Source organism: Nansenia antarctica (genome assembly GCF_963989245.1).
Source record: "Nansenia antarctica genome assembly, chromosome: 14".
Lineage (NCBI taxonomy): Eukaryota > Metazoa > Chordata > Actinopteri > Argentiniformes > Microstomatidae > Nansenia > Nansenia antarctica.
The window spans coordinates 28,231,872-28,246,871 of NC_137684.1; the positions used below are offsets into that span (position 1 = coordinate 28,231,872).

Here is a 15,000-nt window from a genome sequence, read left to right on the forward strand (position 1 = left end):
AATCATCACTCTTGCGTCTCGGCCTATCGGCTCCACTCTGCGTGTGACCATGAGACATTTCCTGGGTTCTAAAGTAAGTGACTTGTGAATCGGCCGTTGCGCGATATCGCAAAAAAAAGAACATGTTGGCAGTAGGAGTTACGGGAGAACAGAGGGCAGGACAGCTCTGCTCGGCGGACCCTGAGTGTAGCTCCCCGCTCGTGTCCCGCATTAAAAATGCAGCCCTACTACTCTCCAGTCTTAACTGTGTTGTTCCCCTGGCAGATCACAGTGTCTCTGCGTATCTGCAAGTGATTCCCTTTACACGGCCTGTAGTGGTACAAGGATGGGGAGCAATGGGGAGGGAGGGAGGGGGGGGGGGGGGGTTTGGGGGTTGGGGATGGGGGTGGGGGGGGTGATGGTAGCTATGCCAGAGAAAGTTGTGGCAGAAGAACAGAGGGTGAGAATGGGGTAGAAGACCACGTGGGACTGTCTAAGTGAAGAACTTTGTGTGACTGAATTACTTAACGTGGGATATGGGTTACCAGACAGAAGGCAACAAAATGGACAACATTGGGGCAGAAGAACAGAGGGTGAGAATGGGGTAGAAGACCACGCGGGACTGTCTAGAATCATGAACTTTGTGTGATTGAATTAGTTAACATGAGATATGGGTTACCAGACAGAAGGCCTGTATGGGACGGAGTATATACAGCAGATATACAGAGCACTGTTGACGTGCTAGGCCTTTGTGTTCATGCGCTATGAAAGCAGTGCTCGTGTATTGCAGATGAAGAGAATGGGGAAACACACCTCACATGTGGATGTGGTTGTTGTTGTTTTATCTTCAAATACCTCCTTTTATCTTTATGCCATAAATGTTCACTGCAATAGACCTATCGCTAAGCCACGCCCCAAAATAGAAATTGTCCAATCATATCACAGCAAAAGTCACGACAGGCAGAAAACTCGGACAAACAACTCGCTAATATCTGATGGTGAAAAGCTTCTAGATGAAATATTCTTGTCATCTTTAAAAAAAAAAAAAACATGTCTATTACTTACTTGTAAATCAGAAATTTGACCTCCCGCCATTGTAAGTCATTGAATGTCATTCAGTCACGGTCGGTCAGTCAGTCACTGTCAGTGAAGCGTTGTCTGTTTGTCCGAGTTTTCAAAAGGGGCGTGGCTTAGTGATTGGTTGTGTTTGTTGCTGATGTCGGTCCATGTGGGGTATCGTTACGTCGTGTGTGTTTCATTACACGTATGTGGAGGTGGTCCTCTGTGACCTAGATGACAGAGTACATAACTACCCACGCTTAGGTCGTTGGTTCAATTCCCGTTGGGACCGTATATACTGAAACATGTATGCACTCACTGCAATGTAAGTCGCTTTGGATGAAAGCATCATCTAAATGGCGTATATTATTATATATGTATACATAATGTATGATGTGTGTGTCCCTGCAGCCGTGCTACGAGAGGGTGAAGGACTGGCTACAGGAGAACCTGGTGGCTCTGTGGATCTTCGCTCTGTGTACCGCACTCACTCAGGTAATATACTACTACTACTACTACTACTACTACTACTACTACTACTACTACTACTACTACTACTACTACTACTACTACTACTACTACTACTACTACTACTACTACTACTACTACTACTACTACTACTACTACTACTACTACTACTACTACTACTACTACTACTACTACTACTACTACTACTACTACTACTACTACTACTACTACTACTACTACTACTACTACTACTACTACTACTACTACTACTACTACTACTACTACTACTACTACTACTACTACTACTACTACTACTACTACTACTACTACTACTACTACTACTACTACTACTACTACTACTACTACTACTACTACTACTACTACTACTACTACTACTACTACTACTACTACTACTACTACTACTACTACTACTACTACTACTACTACTACTACTACTACTACTACTACTACTACTACTACTACTACTACTACTACTACTACTACTACCACTACTACTACCATTACTACTACTACCATTACTACTACTACTACTACTACTACTACTACTACTACTACTACTACTACTACTACTACTACTACTACTACTACTACTACTACTACTACTACTACTACTACTACTACTAATAATAATAATAATAATGCATTTTATTTGTATTGCACTTTTCATTCAAAAGAATCTCAGTGTGCGACAGAGTAAAAAAAAAAAGCCTAAAAACATAAGAAATTAAAAACAAAAACAGCCTAAAAACACAATAGGTACTTTCCCAAACAGTGACGACATACACTGTGGTCATTTTAAAGACAGTGAATGTTATGAATGCCTATTTTTTACAGTGGGTAACGTCAAATGTCATAACAATGTCTAGTAATAGGGAACCGCAACAATCTCTTTTTAAATGTTTGTGTGGCAGTGACGAATTCATGAAGTAATTCCATTGGTCGTTGCTCTGGTGTCACTAACATGGCTTCATTGGTCTCTCTCTCTCTCTGTCGTCCTGTGTTTGTGTGCAGATCCTCGGCCTGGTCTTCTCCATGACCATGTTCTGTCAGGCAGTCAAAGTGGACACGTTCTACGCCTAAAGACAACCTTCTTTGCGCCCCTGAGAAGTTGAGAAGAGACACAGAGGGACCTCTCTCTACCAGAGGATTACAGAACCAGCCCCCCCCGCCAGCCCCCCCTACCCCAATCCTTTCCTACAGACTCTCCTCCCATCGTCGACTCTGTGACAAACCTTTCTCAGCAGCACCGCCGCCCTCGCTGACCCAACCGTCATGTAACAACAAAACCAACGTTCAACGTTCCTGTTAACTGTTAAAAACAAGAACAATGTCAATGTGATATACTACAGCCATTCCATAGCTCTGGCTCCATTAAAAGAAAAATGTTAAACACAATGTTTTGTGATCTACATACAAAAGATAACAGTACGAACATATATACTGTATGTATATATATAGAACTGTAATCATTTTTGAAAGATTAGATGTTTTAAATTATTTGAAAAACCATTTTATGGTTATAAAAACAAGAGCTTGTGAGAAATGCAGGTCGGAGAAATGCATCGGGGAAAAGACGTGCTATGCAAGTGCGAAATGCGAAGTGCGAAGTGCGAAAGCTCTCATAATGGTGTTCATTAAATGTTTTTTGGCTCGTCTGAAGAACCGTTTCCATGTGTTTCTTTCACAAGGAACAAGGCCTCCTCACGTCCTCCCACACCCACCACCACTCCTGATGTGCCAGCAAGCAGCTAGCCTTGAGCCTACCCCCTGTCTAAGCTCAATAGGACCCCGCCTGTGTAACGGATAGCCTAGATGAAGCCTAGAAATGAAGAAATCCTCTGTTATAGACTTAAGAATTGAGCCAGAAGAAAAAACTAGCATGCATATATAATACAAGATACAAGCATCTAGTCGGCTACATCCATCAGGTCCTTTATGAACATTACAGCGGCCCCCATTTGACTATAAGGTACCTTTTTCACGATGCTGCCATCTTGCTCGGGAAGAGAATATTGGCAGTAAAAACCGGCGCAGTGCTATGAATGGAAAGATGAGGTCCCGTCTGTAATAAATCTTATCGTCAGGTCAGCTGGGTCTAGGGTAGCGGGGGAAGGACCCAGGCTGGGCTGCAAACAAACAGAGGGAGGGGAGAGAGACTCACAGTGTTCTAGTTGCACAGTAGCACCTTAGGGAAATACAACTCTGGCCTGATAACAGTTGATTTATGGAGGCTTACGAATCGATGGAGGCGGTGAACAGTGGCAGGCCTCCCCCCCACGGTAACGCCAGGTAGACGACGCACTCACCCTCAAGGTCACACACCACTATTACAGAGCAAAATGGGAGTTACTTTGAACTTCACAAATTTACACAGCAGCGACTTTATTTTATTCCCTCCTCTCACAATCTCTCAGAGACCCCCTTTTCTAAAGCTCTCTCTCTCTCTCTCTGTCTCTCTCTCTCTCTCTCTCTCCCCCCTCTCTCTCTCTCTCTGTCTCTGCCTCTCACACTCTCTCTTTCTCTTTCTCTCTCTCTCTCTCTCTCTCTCTCCCTCTCCCTCCCTCGCTTACCTTCCCCTCATCTTATCCATAATTCATCCCCATGTTCGGGAGCTTTTCTCCGCTTCCCGTACCTGATCAATAAAACATACCTGCGCTCGCCCTCTCACCTCTCCTCCCTCCCTCGCCTTGTCGCCATAGTAGCCCAGCCCCGCGCCTGTCCCAGAGCGCTGCTGATACAACCTCTCAGACAGATGGTCGACGGCGCAAAAGCGCAGATGGTTGAATTCATGTCATCACATCTCAGCAGTGAGCTGAGTCCACAATTAATGTAGGAGGGTCAATAGTGGCGGAAGAGCCTCTGTCTGCACGCATCACTACCCTGCTACTCTAAGCTTTGTTTTTGTCAGTGTTAGTTTAAAACAAGTGAATTGTGTATGGTAAATGGACTGCACTTATCCAAAAGCCTTTATCCAAAGCGCCTTTATCCAAAGCGCTTCACAACGGCCTCTCATTCACCCATTCACACACACATTCACACACCAATGGCGGAAAGCTACCATGCAAGCTGCTGGCCCGCTCACTGGGAGCAATTTGGGATTCAGTGTCTTGCCCAAGGACACTTCGACATGTGGCCAGCCCCAGTGTATTATTTTGTATATTTCTTCTACACTTCTGCAATATATTATGATGGAAAAGGCTTCCATACATCAATGTGGGACACTGCGTAGGCCTACATATAGTTATATACTTATATTTTATATATATATATATATATATATATATATATATATATATATGTAAGTGTATATATATGTAAGTGTATATATATGTAAGTCACTTTGGATAAAAGCATATATTTATACCATATATTTATTTAAATGGCATATATTTATATATAGATATGCCATTTAGCTGACATGTATATTATATATATATATATATATATATATATATATATATATATATATATATATTGTATGTAAGTGTATATATATGTAAGTCACTTTGGATAAAAGCATATTTATGCCATATATTTATTTAAATGGCATATATTTATATATATATAAATATATATAAAACAGATATATATATATATATATATATATATATATATATATATATGCCATTTAGCTGACACTTTTATCCAAAGTGACTTACATTGCATAGTGAGTGCATACATTTCAGTATATATGGTCCCAGTAGGAATCGAACCCACAACCTAAGTGCTGTTAGCACCATGCTCTACCAACTAAGCCACAGAGGACCACATACCATATGTGCTACACAGAAAGCTGATGGTACACTGAAAACAAGACTTCCCAGAGATGTCTATCATCTCATCAGACACGTTGGTTGAGGACGCCATGGTAGTAGGAAGTGGCCCCAAGGCACTTACATTTTTGGCATTTAGCAGACACTTTATTCCAAAACGACTTACAATCAAATACATTTGACTAAGCAAGTGAATCATCAATCCACCAGTCGTAGCAGGAAGAGTAATCCAGCTCAGGCCCGGGGCCATTGATAGAAGGAAAAACCTTCTTCTATCACCTTCTTCTAAACCTAGCCTTTTTTTTTTATATAGACACTGGAGAGACAGTACAAGGGGGGCAGTAGAAGTCTTGGGGGACACAGTAAAGGGGAAAAGTGGGTGTCTTCAGGAGACGCAGTGCTGGGGGGGTAGTAGATGTCTCAGGAGGAGCAATTAAGGTGTAACCTGAAGAGATGGGGGTCTTCAGTCTCTGACGGAAGATGGGTAGTGACTCTGCAGTTCTGACAGCCGTGGGAAGCTCATTCCACCAGGTTATAAACATGTTGCTGAATCTACCTTAAACAGACATATTTTTCGGTATAGACATGGGTGTCGCTTTGATTTCATAGGCCTATGTGGGTCAGCTTTTTTCTTTTGCATTTTGAAGTTAATTTCCTGCATTTCTAAGCAATTTAAATAGACTCATTGCACCTGGCAGGTCATTTAGAGTACAGCAAAAACCAATCATTTTTTATCAGGGATGAAAATAGTTCCATATACAGGTGGAATTTAATTTAAGTCTGGTCTCTCTCTTTAATGTCCAGAATATGATTGAGGATTAGCTCAGGCTACTACAGATAAATGAAATAATTGAGTTGAGACGGGGGAAGAAGTAATTAGTTATGGTTAAATAATGTTTAAATCCTAACTATAAAGGATGGTCAATGTACTTAGAAGGTCCTCTGAAGGTCGCTTAAGTTTAAGAAAGTTCTTAACGGGTTCACAGAACGTACCCACGATGTCCCTATGTGATTTGGTTTGTGTGATTCTCTCCTTGTTTCTTAATGATACCTAATGCTGAAACGAGACAAATCTTATCTTTCTAATAATGCGAGAAGCAGCTCTCCAGCCCCCATTATTGAACAATTGACAACATGCCTTTTTACAACAGAAACGCGTTGGCAGTTTTGTCACGGTATTGTAATCTTGTAATATTAAGTGTTACACAGTAGGAAATATCAGGGAGCAATCACGAGGCTCCAAGCGTTTGTGCTGCCTATAGAATAGGCATGCTCTGATTTGCCTTTTAAATGCAATCTATTGGCTAAAACGTGGGATAGTAGTACATCTCTGAAGTAGCCCTGCCTGCGACATCTATTTAAGCAATATCACATGAGAGGGAGTGTTTATATTTCAACAAAAAATTGTTCCGCAACTTAACTTCAACTGGACTGTTGCCTAGTAACCTGAACACAAACATCCGCAGGCGAGCTACTTTGTATTAACGGTCATTTACCGTTAGGAACACCTGTGTGGCGGAATGATACATAAAGTTACAAGTCCCAGTGCTGTTATACTGTATATCGGCACTCATGGAATGCCTCTTGTCCAATCAAATTACTTGGTCGGAACTAACTGTTGTATAAAAGCAATATCACACGAGACGGAGTGTGTTATACTGAATATCAGTATATATACAGTATATATTCAGTATAACAGCACGACCTCGAGTGTGATATTGCTTTTATACAACAGTTCTACAGCGCGATTTATTAGTTAACAGTAATAAGCGACAACAGATTATGATTTGTTTGTTTATTTAATCATAAAAATAAACAAAAAATAGTTCCGCAACTGAACTTCAAATGGACTGTTGCCTAGTAACCTGAACACAAACATGTAGTCTAATTAACGGTCATTTAGTAGAACACCTGTGCAGCGGAGTGATACATAGTTAAAAGTCCCAGTGCTGTTATACTGTATATCGGCACTCATGGAATGCCAAATTACTTGGTCGGAACTAACTGTTGTATAAGAGTAGGCCTAGATAGACACTCATACTACAAGGATGTCCTCGTGGGATAACGGTCTATAACGGTTTATGTCTGTGGCATCCTGTGGGGCCCTCAGTTCCAGCTCCTCTGGTACACCAAGTTTGATCACGACCACACACAGTAATGAAAGGGTTGATTTCTCGTACACATTTGGTTGTATAATTTATATGAAATGACTGTTATTAATATATTAAGTTGACTAAGAATACATTAAGATGATTGTCAGGACCAGGGGACTAGGATTGGGTTTGGCTCCTATGTGGTTGTGATTATTTATGAAAATGCGAGCGTAATCATTACTTTCAATCTAATTATTTATATGCAACATGATATGGCCTTCACTGAGTGCTGCAATAATACAGTAGTCAAATGCATTATGTACGTAATCATTTCAAACTATAAAAGTCAACAGAGTTTCTTCTTTAAAAGATTCTTGTTCAAAACATAACATGAGATTTGTGATTGGGCATATGCGCTTTGAGTTGCATTTCATGTACGAAAGGCGCTATATAAACACAGCTTTACTTACTTACTTTTGTGGAGAGCACTGACAACACAAGAGGGAAATTAAGACATTAAAAACACAAACACTGCACAAAAAGATAGTAGTAGTATATAGTATAGAAGTATACCATAAAAGCAGTTAATGATATAGAAAGATAGACTGATGTGTCCTTTATGTCTGGAAAGATAGACACGTTTGCCCTGGCTTGAGATGTCTTCTCTTAAGGTATTCTACGGAAGAAAAATATATAATAATTTACTCTGGAATCCGCCAGACTCAAAAGATGAAGAGATGGACCATCAGGCATTTCAGTCACGTCTAAATCGGAGTTTTCCTGGATCAGCAGTTAGAGGAATATATGCACCATTTCCATGGAGGCATCCTTCCAATATCACCTTATATCATTAGGATGTCAAGGAGGGATTGAAAAAATCTTTAAACTGAGAAATAAAAACCTACATAAAATACGAATAGTGCTGATACTGTAGACTTTATCACTGTGGCTGGTTTTGATGTCGGTTCCAAAACTACTTAAGATCCATAAAAAAAAAAAATCCACAGTCTGAAATCACATCTTTTTTTCCCCCCAACTAAATATTATGGAAGAGTACATATATTACCATCCAAACATAGGCCCTATCTATGCGCAATTGAGCGTATCCTCACTACTTAGTTCCAATGTAATTCACATGACTCCACATCGATTGTCACAGCCAGATCGATGGAACCGTGTCCAGGACCGGCCCACCCACAGCTGTGGAAGATGAGAACAATTTTTTGGGCTCCACGCAAAAAGATGTTGCCAGACAGGCAGAATGCTGGCAAGGAGGGACCTGCATTAGACATGCTGTTTGATTCTGCCACTGCTCTCAGGAGGGGAGGACAGACTGCTGTCAGTGTCAGTGGGTTTTATGATGCATCACAACAGCTCCCAGCTAGTCAAGTCGTCTCTATTCACAGGCATAATCGCACAAGGCCTGGGGGGTATTCCATCAACGTCGCTAAAGGAAAATCTAGGCTTATGTTGATGAGTCTCGCGAGACTTATCGAAATAAGGCTGGGTTTTTTTACATTTATTTTTCACATCTTGCAGGATTTATCAAAAGAAGCCTGGATTGTCCTTTAGCGACGTTGATGGAAGACCCCCCTGTTGACCTTATACTGTAGTGTAGGCTGTTCCAAGACAAGCATGTCGCCATGTCAACATAGTAACAACGAGCATGGCAGGGTTTTCAGACACTTGAGTGAAACTAGAACAACAGTTTCCCAGTTGCTGGTCCTCTATGGAGGACAATGTGGCCCACGACTAGCCACACACAGGCCTAGAAGTCTGGACAATAACGTTTTAATTTGATTTCGATCCAATACTTTGGCCCTATTCGAAAACTCTTAGAATGCATCAGTCCTTCCTTCCATGAAGAAATCATTGACCTACATCCCTTCATAGATGAAAGCAACGACATGAAAATCTTGCTGAAGCCAATCAATCCATTCACGTTAGATCAGTCATTACCTCAATGAAAGGGAGGAAGAAAGATGAATGCATTTCAACAGCGTTTCTATTCCATCAACGTTGCTAAAGGAAAATCTAGGCTTATTTTGATGAGTCTCGCGAGATTTATCGAAATAAGGCTGGATTATTATTTATTATTTATTTTATTAATCTTGTGGGATTTATCAAAATAAGCCTGGATTGTCCTTTAGCGACGTTGATGGAATACCCCCCTGTTGACCTTATAGGCTGTTCCAAGACCAGCATGTCGCCATGTCAACAAAGTAACTCAGAGCATGGCAGGGTTTTCAGACACTTAAGTGAAACTAGAACAACGTTCTTTGAAAAGATGTTGAGTACACCTGCTTGTTTTCGTGCCTGAGATGCAATTAGTTTGTTGCTTGAAAAAGTTAAAGATGTTATAACTGACTTATGTTAGCCATGACCTACGGTCTTTCATGATGTTTGGAGTCTTCGACCGCGAATCAGTTGAATGCTCCAAACTCAAAGGGGTTTCAGGGCACAGGTGACAACTGTACAAATCTCTCATATGAGCTCATGAAAACAGTACCCAGTTTCTGATCCCCAATGGAGGACAATGTGGCCCACGACTAGCCACACATAGGCCTAGAGGTCTGGACAATAACGTTTTAATTTGATTTCGATCCAATACTTTGGCCCTATTCGAAAACTCTTAGAATGCATCCGTCCTTCCTTCCATGAAGAAATCATTGACCTACATCCCTTCATAGATGAAAGCAACGACATGAAAATCTTGCTGAAGCCAATCAATCCATTCATGTTAGATCAGTCATTACCTCAAAGAAAGGGAGGAAGAAAGATGAATGCATTTCAACAGCGTTTCTATTCCATCAACGTTGCTAAAGGAAAAACTAGGCTTATTTTGATGAGTCTCGCGAGATTTATCGAAATAAGGCTGGATAATTTTTTTACATTTATTTTATTAATCTTGTGGGATTTATCAAAATAAGCCTGGATTGTCCTTTAGCGACGTTGATGGAAGACCCCCCTGTTGACCTTATACTGTAGGCTGTTCAAGACAAGCATGTCGCCATGTCAACAAAGTAACTCCGAGCATCATGGCAGGGTTTTCAGACACTTAAGTGAAACTAGAACAACGTTCTTTGAAAAGATGTTGAGTACACCTGCTTGTTTTCGTGCCTGAGATGCAATTAGTTTGTTGCTTGGAAAAAGTTAAAGCTGTTATAACTGACTTATGTTAGCCATGACCTACGGCCTTTCATGATGTTTGGAGTCTTCGACCGCGAATCAGTTGAATGCTCCAAACTCAAGGTGACAACTGTACAAATCTCTCATATGAGCTCATGAAAACAGTACCCAGTTTCTGATCCCCAATGGAGGACAATGTGGCCCACGACTAGCCACACACAGGCCTAGAGGTCTGGACAATAACGTTTTAATTTGATTTCGATCCAATACTTTGGCCCTATTCGAAAACTCTTAGAATGCATCCGTCCTTCCTTCCATGAAGAAATCATTGACCTACATCCCTTCATAGATGAAAGCAACGACATGAAAATCTTGCTGAAGCCAATCAATCCATTCATGTTAGATCAGTCATTACCTCAAAGAAAGGGAGGAAGAAAGATGAATGCATTTCTAAAAGTATTTCAACAGGGCCTCGCGCTCAGTGGGTCGTGGCATGACGCAACACCACCATCTTCTGTTGTTCTCACCCCTGCAGGGCCAACCTGTCTCAACTGTGGCCCTCTGGACGGCGCTACCGATCCCTGGGCAACAAAACATCCCGTTTCCAAAAGTTTTTTTCTCCTCTGCTATAAGGACTCTCAACACCTGACTCACTGCACTAACCCTGCCAGATGCGCTGCACTTTATAAGTTGTAAATATTGACTATGATTTTGTCTTGTGGTTATGTGTGTAGCCTACATTGTCCATTGTGATAGCCATGTGTAATGTGTGTATGTTTGATGTAATTGACACTGCTGTATTGAGCTTTTCCATCTGTACCGATGACAAATTCCACCGACATTGGTCGTGTGATCATTAAACCATTCATCCATCCATTCATCCATCCAGTGGCGGACTCTGGCTGTTTGAAGGGCAGGGGCGAAAAGAAAAAAAGGGTACCTACTGCACAACATGGGACCCCATCAGTGCACAATGCACATGGTCAAGTTTAGACCATTGGAAGGGCAGCCAATAGGACACATCCTCTAATTTTGCCACTCAAAAGGGCACTTTAGTGCGACGTTTTTCAGCTGTGGGGGCACATGGTCAAGTTTAGACCATTGGAGGGGCACCAATAGGGCACGTCCTCAAATTTTCGCCACTCAAAAGGGCACTTAAGACAGACATTTTTCAACCGTGGGGGCACCAGGAGGGGCGGTCGCCCCCCCTGCGTCCGCCAGTGCATCCATCCATTCATTCATGTGGCCGACAGATCAGATCAGTGCAGTGCCCGTATCCTGCGTTACCTTCCCTTCTCTCCGAAGTGTGGCACTTACTCACTCCCCCTCATTTGGCCCATAAGCATTGGTCTGAATTGCTGTAAGAAGTATGATGAAAGGTCTGCTCTAGCAAGGCCATTCACATCAGTCAGGGGGGGCGGGGGGGTGGGTACACCAGGGTGAAACACTTCAAGGCAGGAGGAGACAGTTTGTCAGTCAGTTGCATAACTGCCTTTTCAATACTGACATCATAACAAGAGAAGGATATTTTGTTCCCGTTTGAAAACAGCTCGTCTTGTAAAAGCAGAATATTCCGCTTTTGAAAAAAGTCGGTTGCTTGCGGAATGTCTAACCCTATTTGAACGCTATTAACACATTGTTGTCGACGACAACATTTCTTGCCTGTTCTGCATCCCTCTTCCTGACAAGATTTATGGGGGTACATATTCACTGAATGGGCTCTTTTTCCTTTTATGAGGCTGCATTGCAGGGGTATTTTCAGCAAAAAAAGCCCATGACAAGTGACATCTTGAAAAGCTAAAATGTTGGAATGGTAACAAAAGACCCTGCAATTGTGCAGTGGTAGCTACTCTTATCTAAATTTGCTTATAGATCGAAACGAAAAATATCAAAAGGGGAAATTAAATGAAAATTAAATGCGTACGATTCAAACAGTTCCACGGTCTGCCAAATCTAGGTGCTGCTGCTGTTGCTTTCTGGTCGACGAGAACAAAAAGTTTCCAAAGCCGAGGCGGCTGTGACTCTCGGCGAACGGTTTGGGCGGGAACCCCACAAAAGGACAGAAACAACAGAAGGGTACACAGTACTAAAGCAACCTTTATTAAAAGAAACATGGAGGAACGCCACAAAGATAAAATAGCTAAGAGTCTATCTGATTTTTTTTTTTGTTTCGCTCCAAGCACCTCCTCACACTCCCCCCCCCCCCCCCACACACACTCTCTCCAGACCTCCAAAAAGTCTCTTATCAAAGTGGAACTCACTGTTAAATACAAGAATAAACTCTCGCCCCACTACGATGATCTGAGCCGTGTCAAACAGAAGAACTTGTGTCAAAGGGCCCTTTTTTCCCTTCCCCCCCCCCCGTGACCAACCGCACGAGCTGACCAGTAAACACTTAAAGGGCCAGATTTATTTTTTCTGGTCGAGGGAGAAAAGAAAAATACACTCTCAGGCACTACTTGAATTGTATAAGCGTGATGCGTGACGGACATCCCGCAATCCAAATCGTGACCGTTCGTTTGCATCCGTTCGCTTCGTCCCTGTCGGTTGGTTAAAACAGGGAACGCCGACCGGCCGCCCTGGTCGGGTATGACGACGACGACGACGTCTTCGAAGAAGGTGTCAAATTTAAGGAAGTCTGGAGGGCAGGACATGCACACGCTTTTTTATTTATAAGTATTTACATTAGCCCAAGCCCCCCCCGCCCTCCCCACCCCCCCCCCCCCCCGACCCCTCCGTTCAGGCGGGGGTCTGGAGACGGACGGGGGCTAGTGGATCCTCGTCAGCTCTTCCACGATCTTGATGACCTCGTCCACCGTGGCCTCGCGCTTCATGCCGCTGCCGTCGTCGATCTGAAACAGGAAGAAGTGACGAGAGTCCGGGGTTATTTAGCTCCCTGTGATTGGCTCACACAGGGTTCTGAAAACACACCTTCTGAAACATCAACTTCAAGCACCTTTCAAGGACTTAAGAGAATATTCTTGTCATCTAATATTCTCTCTATCTGAAGCTTTTCACCATCAGATACGAGCGAGTTGTTTGTCCAAGTTTTCTGCCTGTAGTGACTTTTTCTGTGATGTGATTGGACCATTTCTATTTTGGGGGCGTGGCTTAGCGATAGGTCCATTGGATTACTGCTCGGTGGTCAGGTCAGGCACCACTAACACACATCTCGAGAAGCTCAGAGCAGAACAGAGCAGCCCAGCCCTGCAGGGCTCAATGAGGGCAAATATAAGCCACGTGCATGACCGACTCTTCTGGCTTAAAGTTGATGAGAGGTTAAAAGCGTCACTTCTTTCATTTAGCACCTAGTTTTTTAGACCTAATAGCTGAAATGTGGGGCCTTTTTAGGCCTTGGAAGTCAGATGCTGGATTTTAGACTTTGAGGCTTTTTAAGACCAGCGCGGGAACCCTGGTTATATGTTTTGTGACGGACCCCAGGAAGAGTTAATAAATCTTAATAAATGTAATAAAATCTTGTCCATTGAGCCAAACACAATAGTACTGTCTGAATAACCTTCACTGTGGAAAGAAGAAGTTTGAATAAAATGGGAGAGAGGGAATGTTTGAGCATGCTTCTCACTCATTGAGAGTTAGTGTGTGTGTGTGTGTGTGTGTGTGTGAGAGTGTGAATGTATGTGTATGTGTATGTGTGTATGTGTAAGTGTATGTAAGTGTATGTATGTGTGTGTGTGTGTGTGTGTGTGTGTGTACGTGTGTGTGTGTGTGTGTGTGTGTGCGTGTGTGTATGCGTACGTGTGTGTGTGTCTGTGTGTGTGTGTGTGTGTCTCTCTCTATGTGTGTGTGTGTGTGTCTCTCTGTGTGTGTGTGTGTGTGAGTGTGTGTGTGTGTGTGTGTGTCTCTCTCTGTATGTGTACCTGCAGGCTGCTGACCACCTCCTGCATCTTGGCCCTGCCCAGGTCCAGGAAGCTCTCTATCAGGTCCCCGTCTATGAAGCCCGTGGCCTGCTCCGTCTTCCTCTCCGTGTGGAACGACCTCCAGGTGAGGGAGTCAAGGATCACACACACACATGCTGGATCATACACACACACACACAGAGACGCACACGCGTATCACACATGCACACACAGAGAAAGACGCACGCACACACAGAGACGCACACACTAGGGCTGCACGATTTGGGGGAAAAAAATCGAATTGCGATTATTTGGACAGATATCGCGATTGCGATTAATTTGCGTTTTTTTTTTTTAAATAGCAAAAAAAAAAAAAAAAAAAAAAAAGGGGGGGTTTTGTAAAGTGTGGCCATATCTCCGGCTAGGAAGGTCGTATCAACGTGCAGTTTGTTTGTACGTCTTCAGGGGACTTAGAGGCTCCCTCCTCTAGCACCCCCACAGCCCGAGCTACGAGTGAAAGAACTAAACTTACATTGGGTTGCTTTAAAGTTGGGTTGCTTTAAAATCAAGCTTCAGATTAAAACATGTGATGGAGCATTACTAACCTGACTCAGGTGGTTT

General features: G+C 42.7%; 2 protein-coding genes across 2 annotated transcripts in view; one reads left to right on the plus strand and one right to left on the minus strand.

Moving 5' to 3' along the window:
• tspan4a (tetraspanin 4a) overlaps nt 1-3,183 on the plus strand; it is a gene marked incomplete at its 5' end in the record, with an annotated part of 71,319 nt that extends 68,136 nt beyond the window's left edge. Inside the window, 2 exons of the mRNA XM_080545117.1 lie at nt 1,450-1,533; nt 2,539-3,183. Of these exons, the coding sequence (XP_080401243.1) occupies nt 1,450-1,533; nt 2,539-2,607 (153 nt within the window). The 3' untranslated portion in view covers nt 2,608-3,183. The remainder of the gene's footprint in view (nt 1-1,449; nt 1,534-2,538) is intronic.
• Nucleotides 3,184-13,254: 10,071 nt separating this feature from the next.
• ddb1 (damage-specific DNA binding protein 1) overlaps nt 13,255-15,000 on the minus strand; it is a 69,503-nt gene continuing 67,757 nt past the window's right edge. Inside the window, exons 26-27 of the mRNA XM_080545035.1 lie at nt 14,401-14,524; nt 13,255-13,374 (exon numbers count right to left, since the gene is read on the minus strand). Coding sequence (XP_080401161.1) covers nt 13,291-13,374; nt 14,401-14,524 — 208 coding nt within the window. The 3' untranslated portion in view covers nt 13,255-13,290. The remainder of the gene's footprint in view (nt 13,375-14,400; nt 14,525-15,000) is intronic.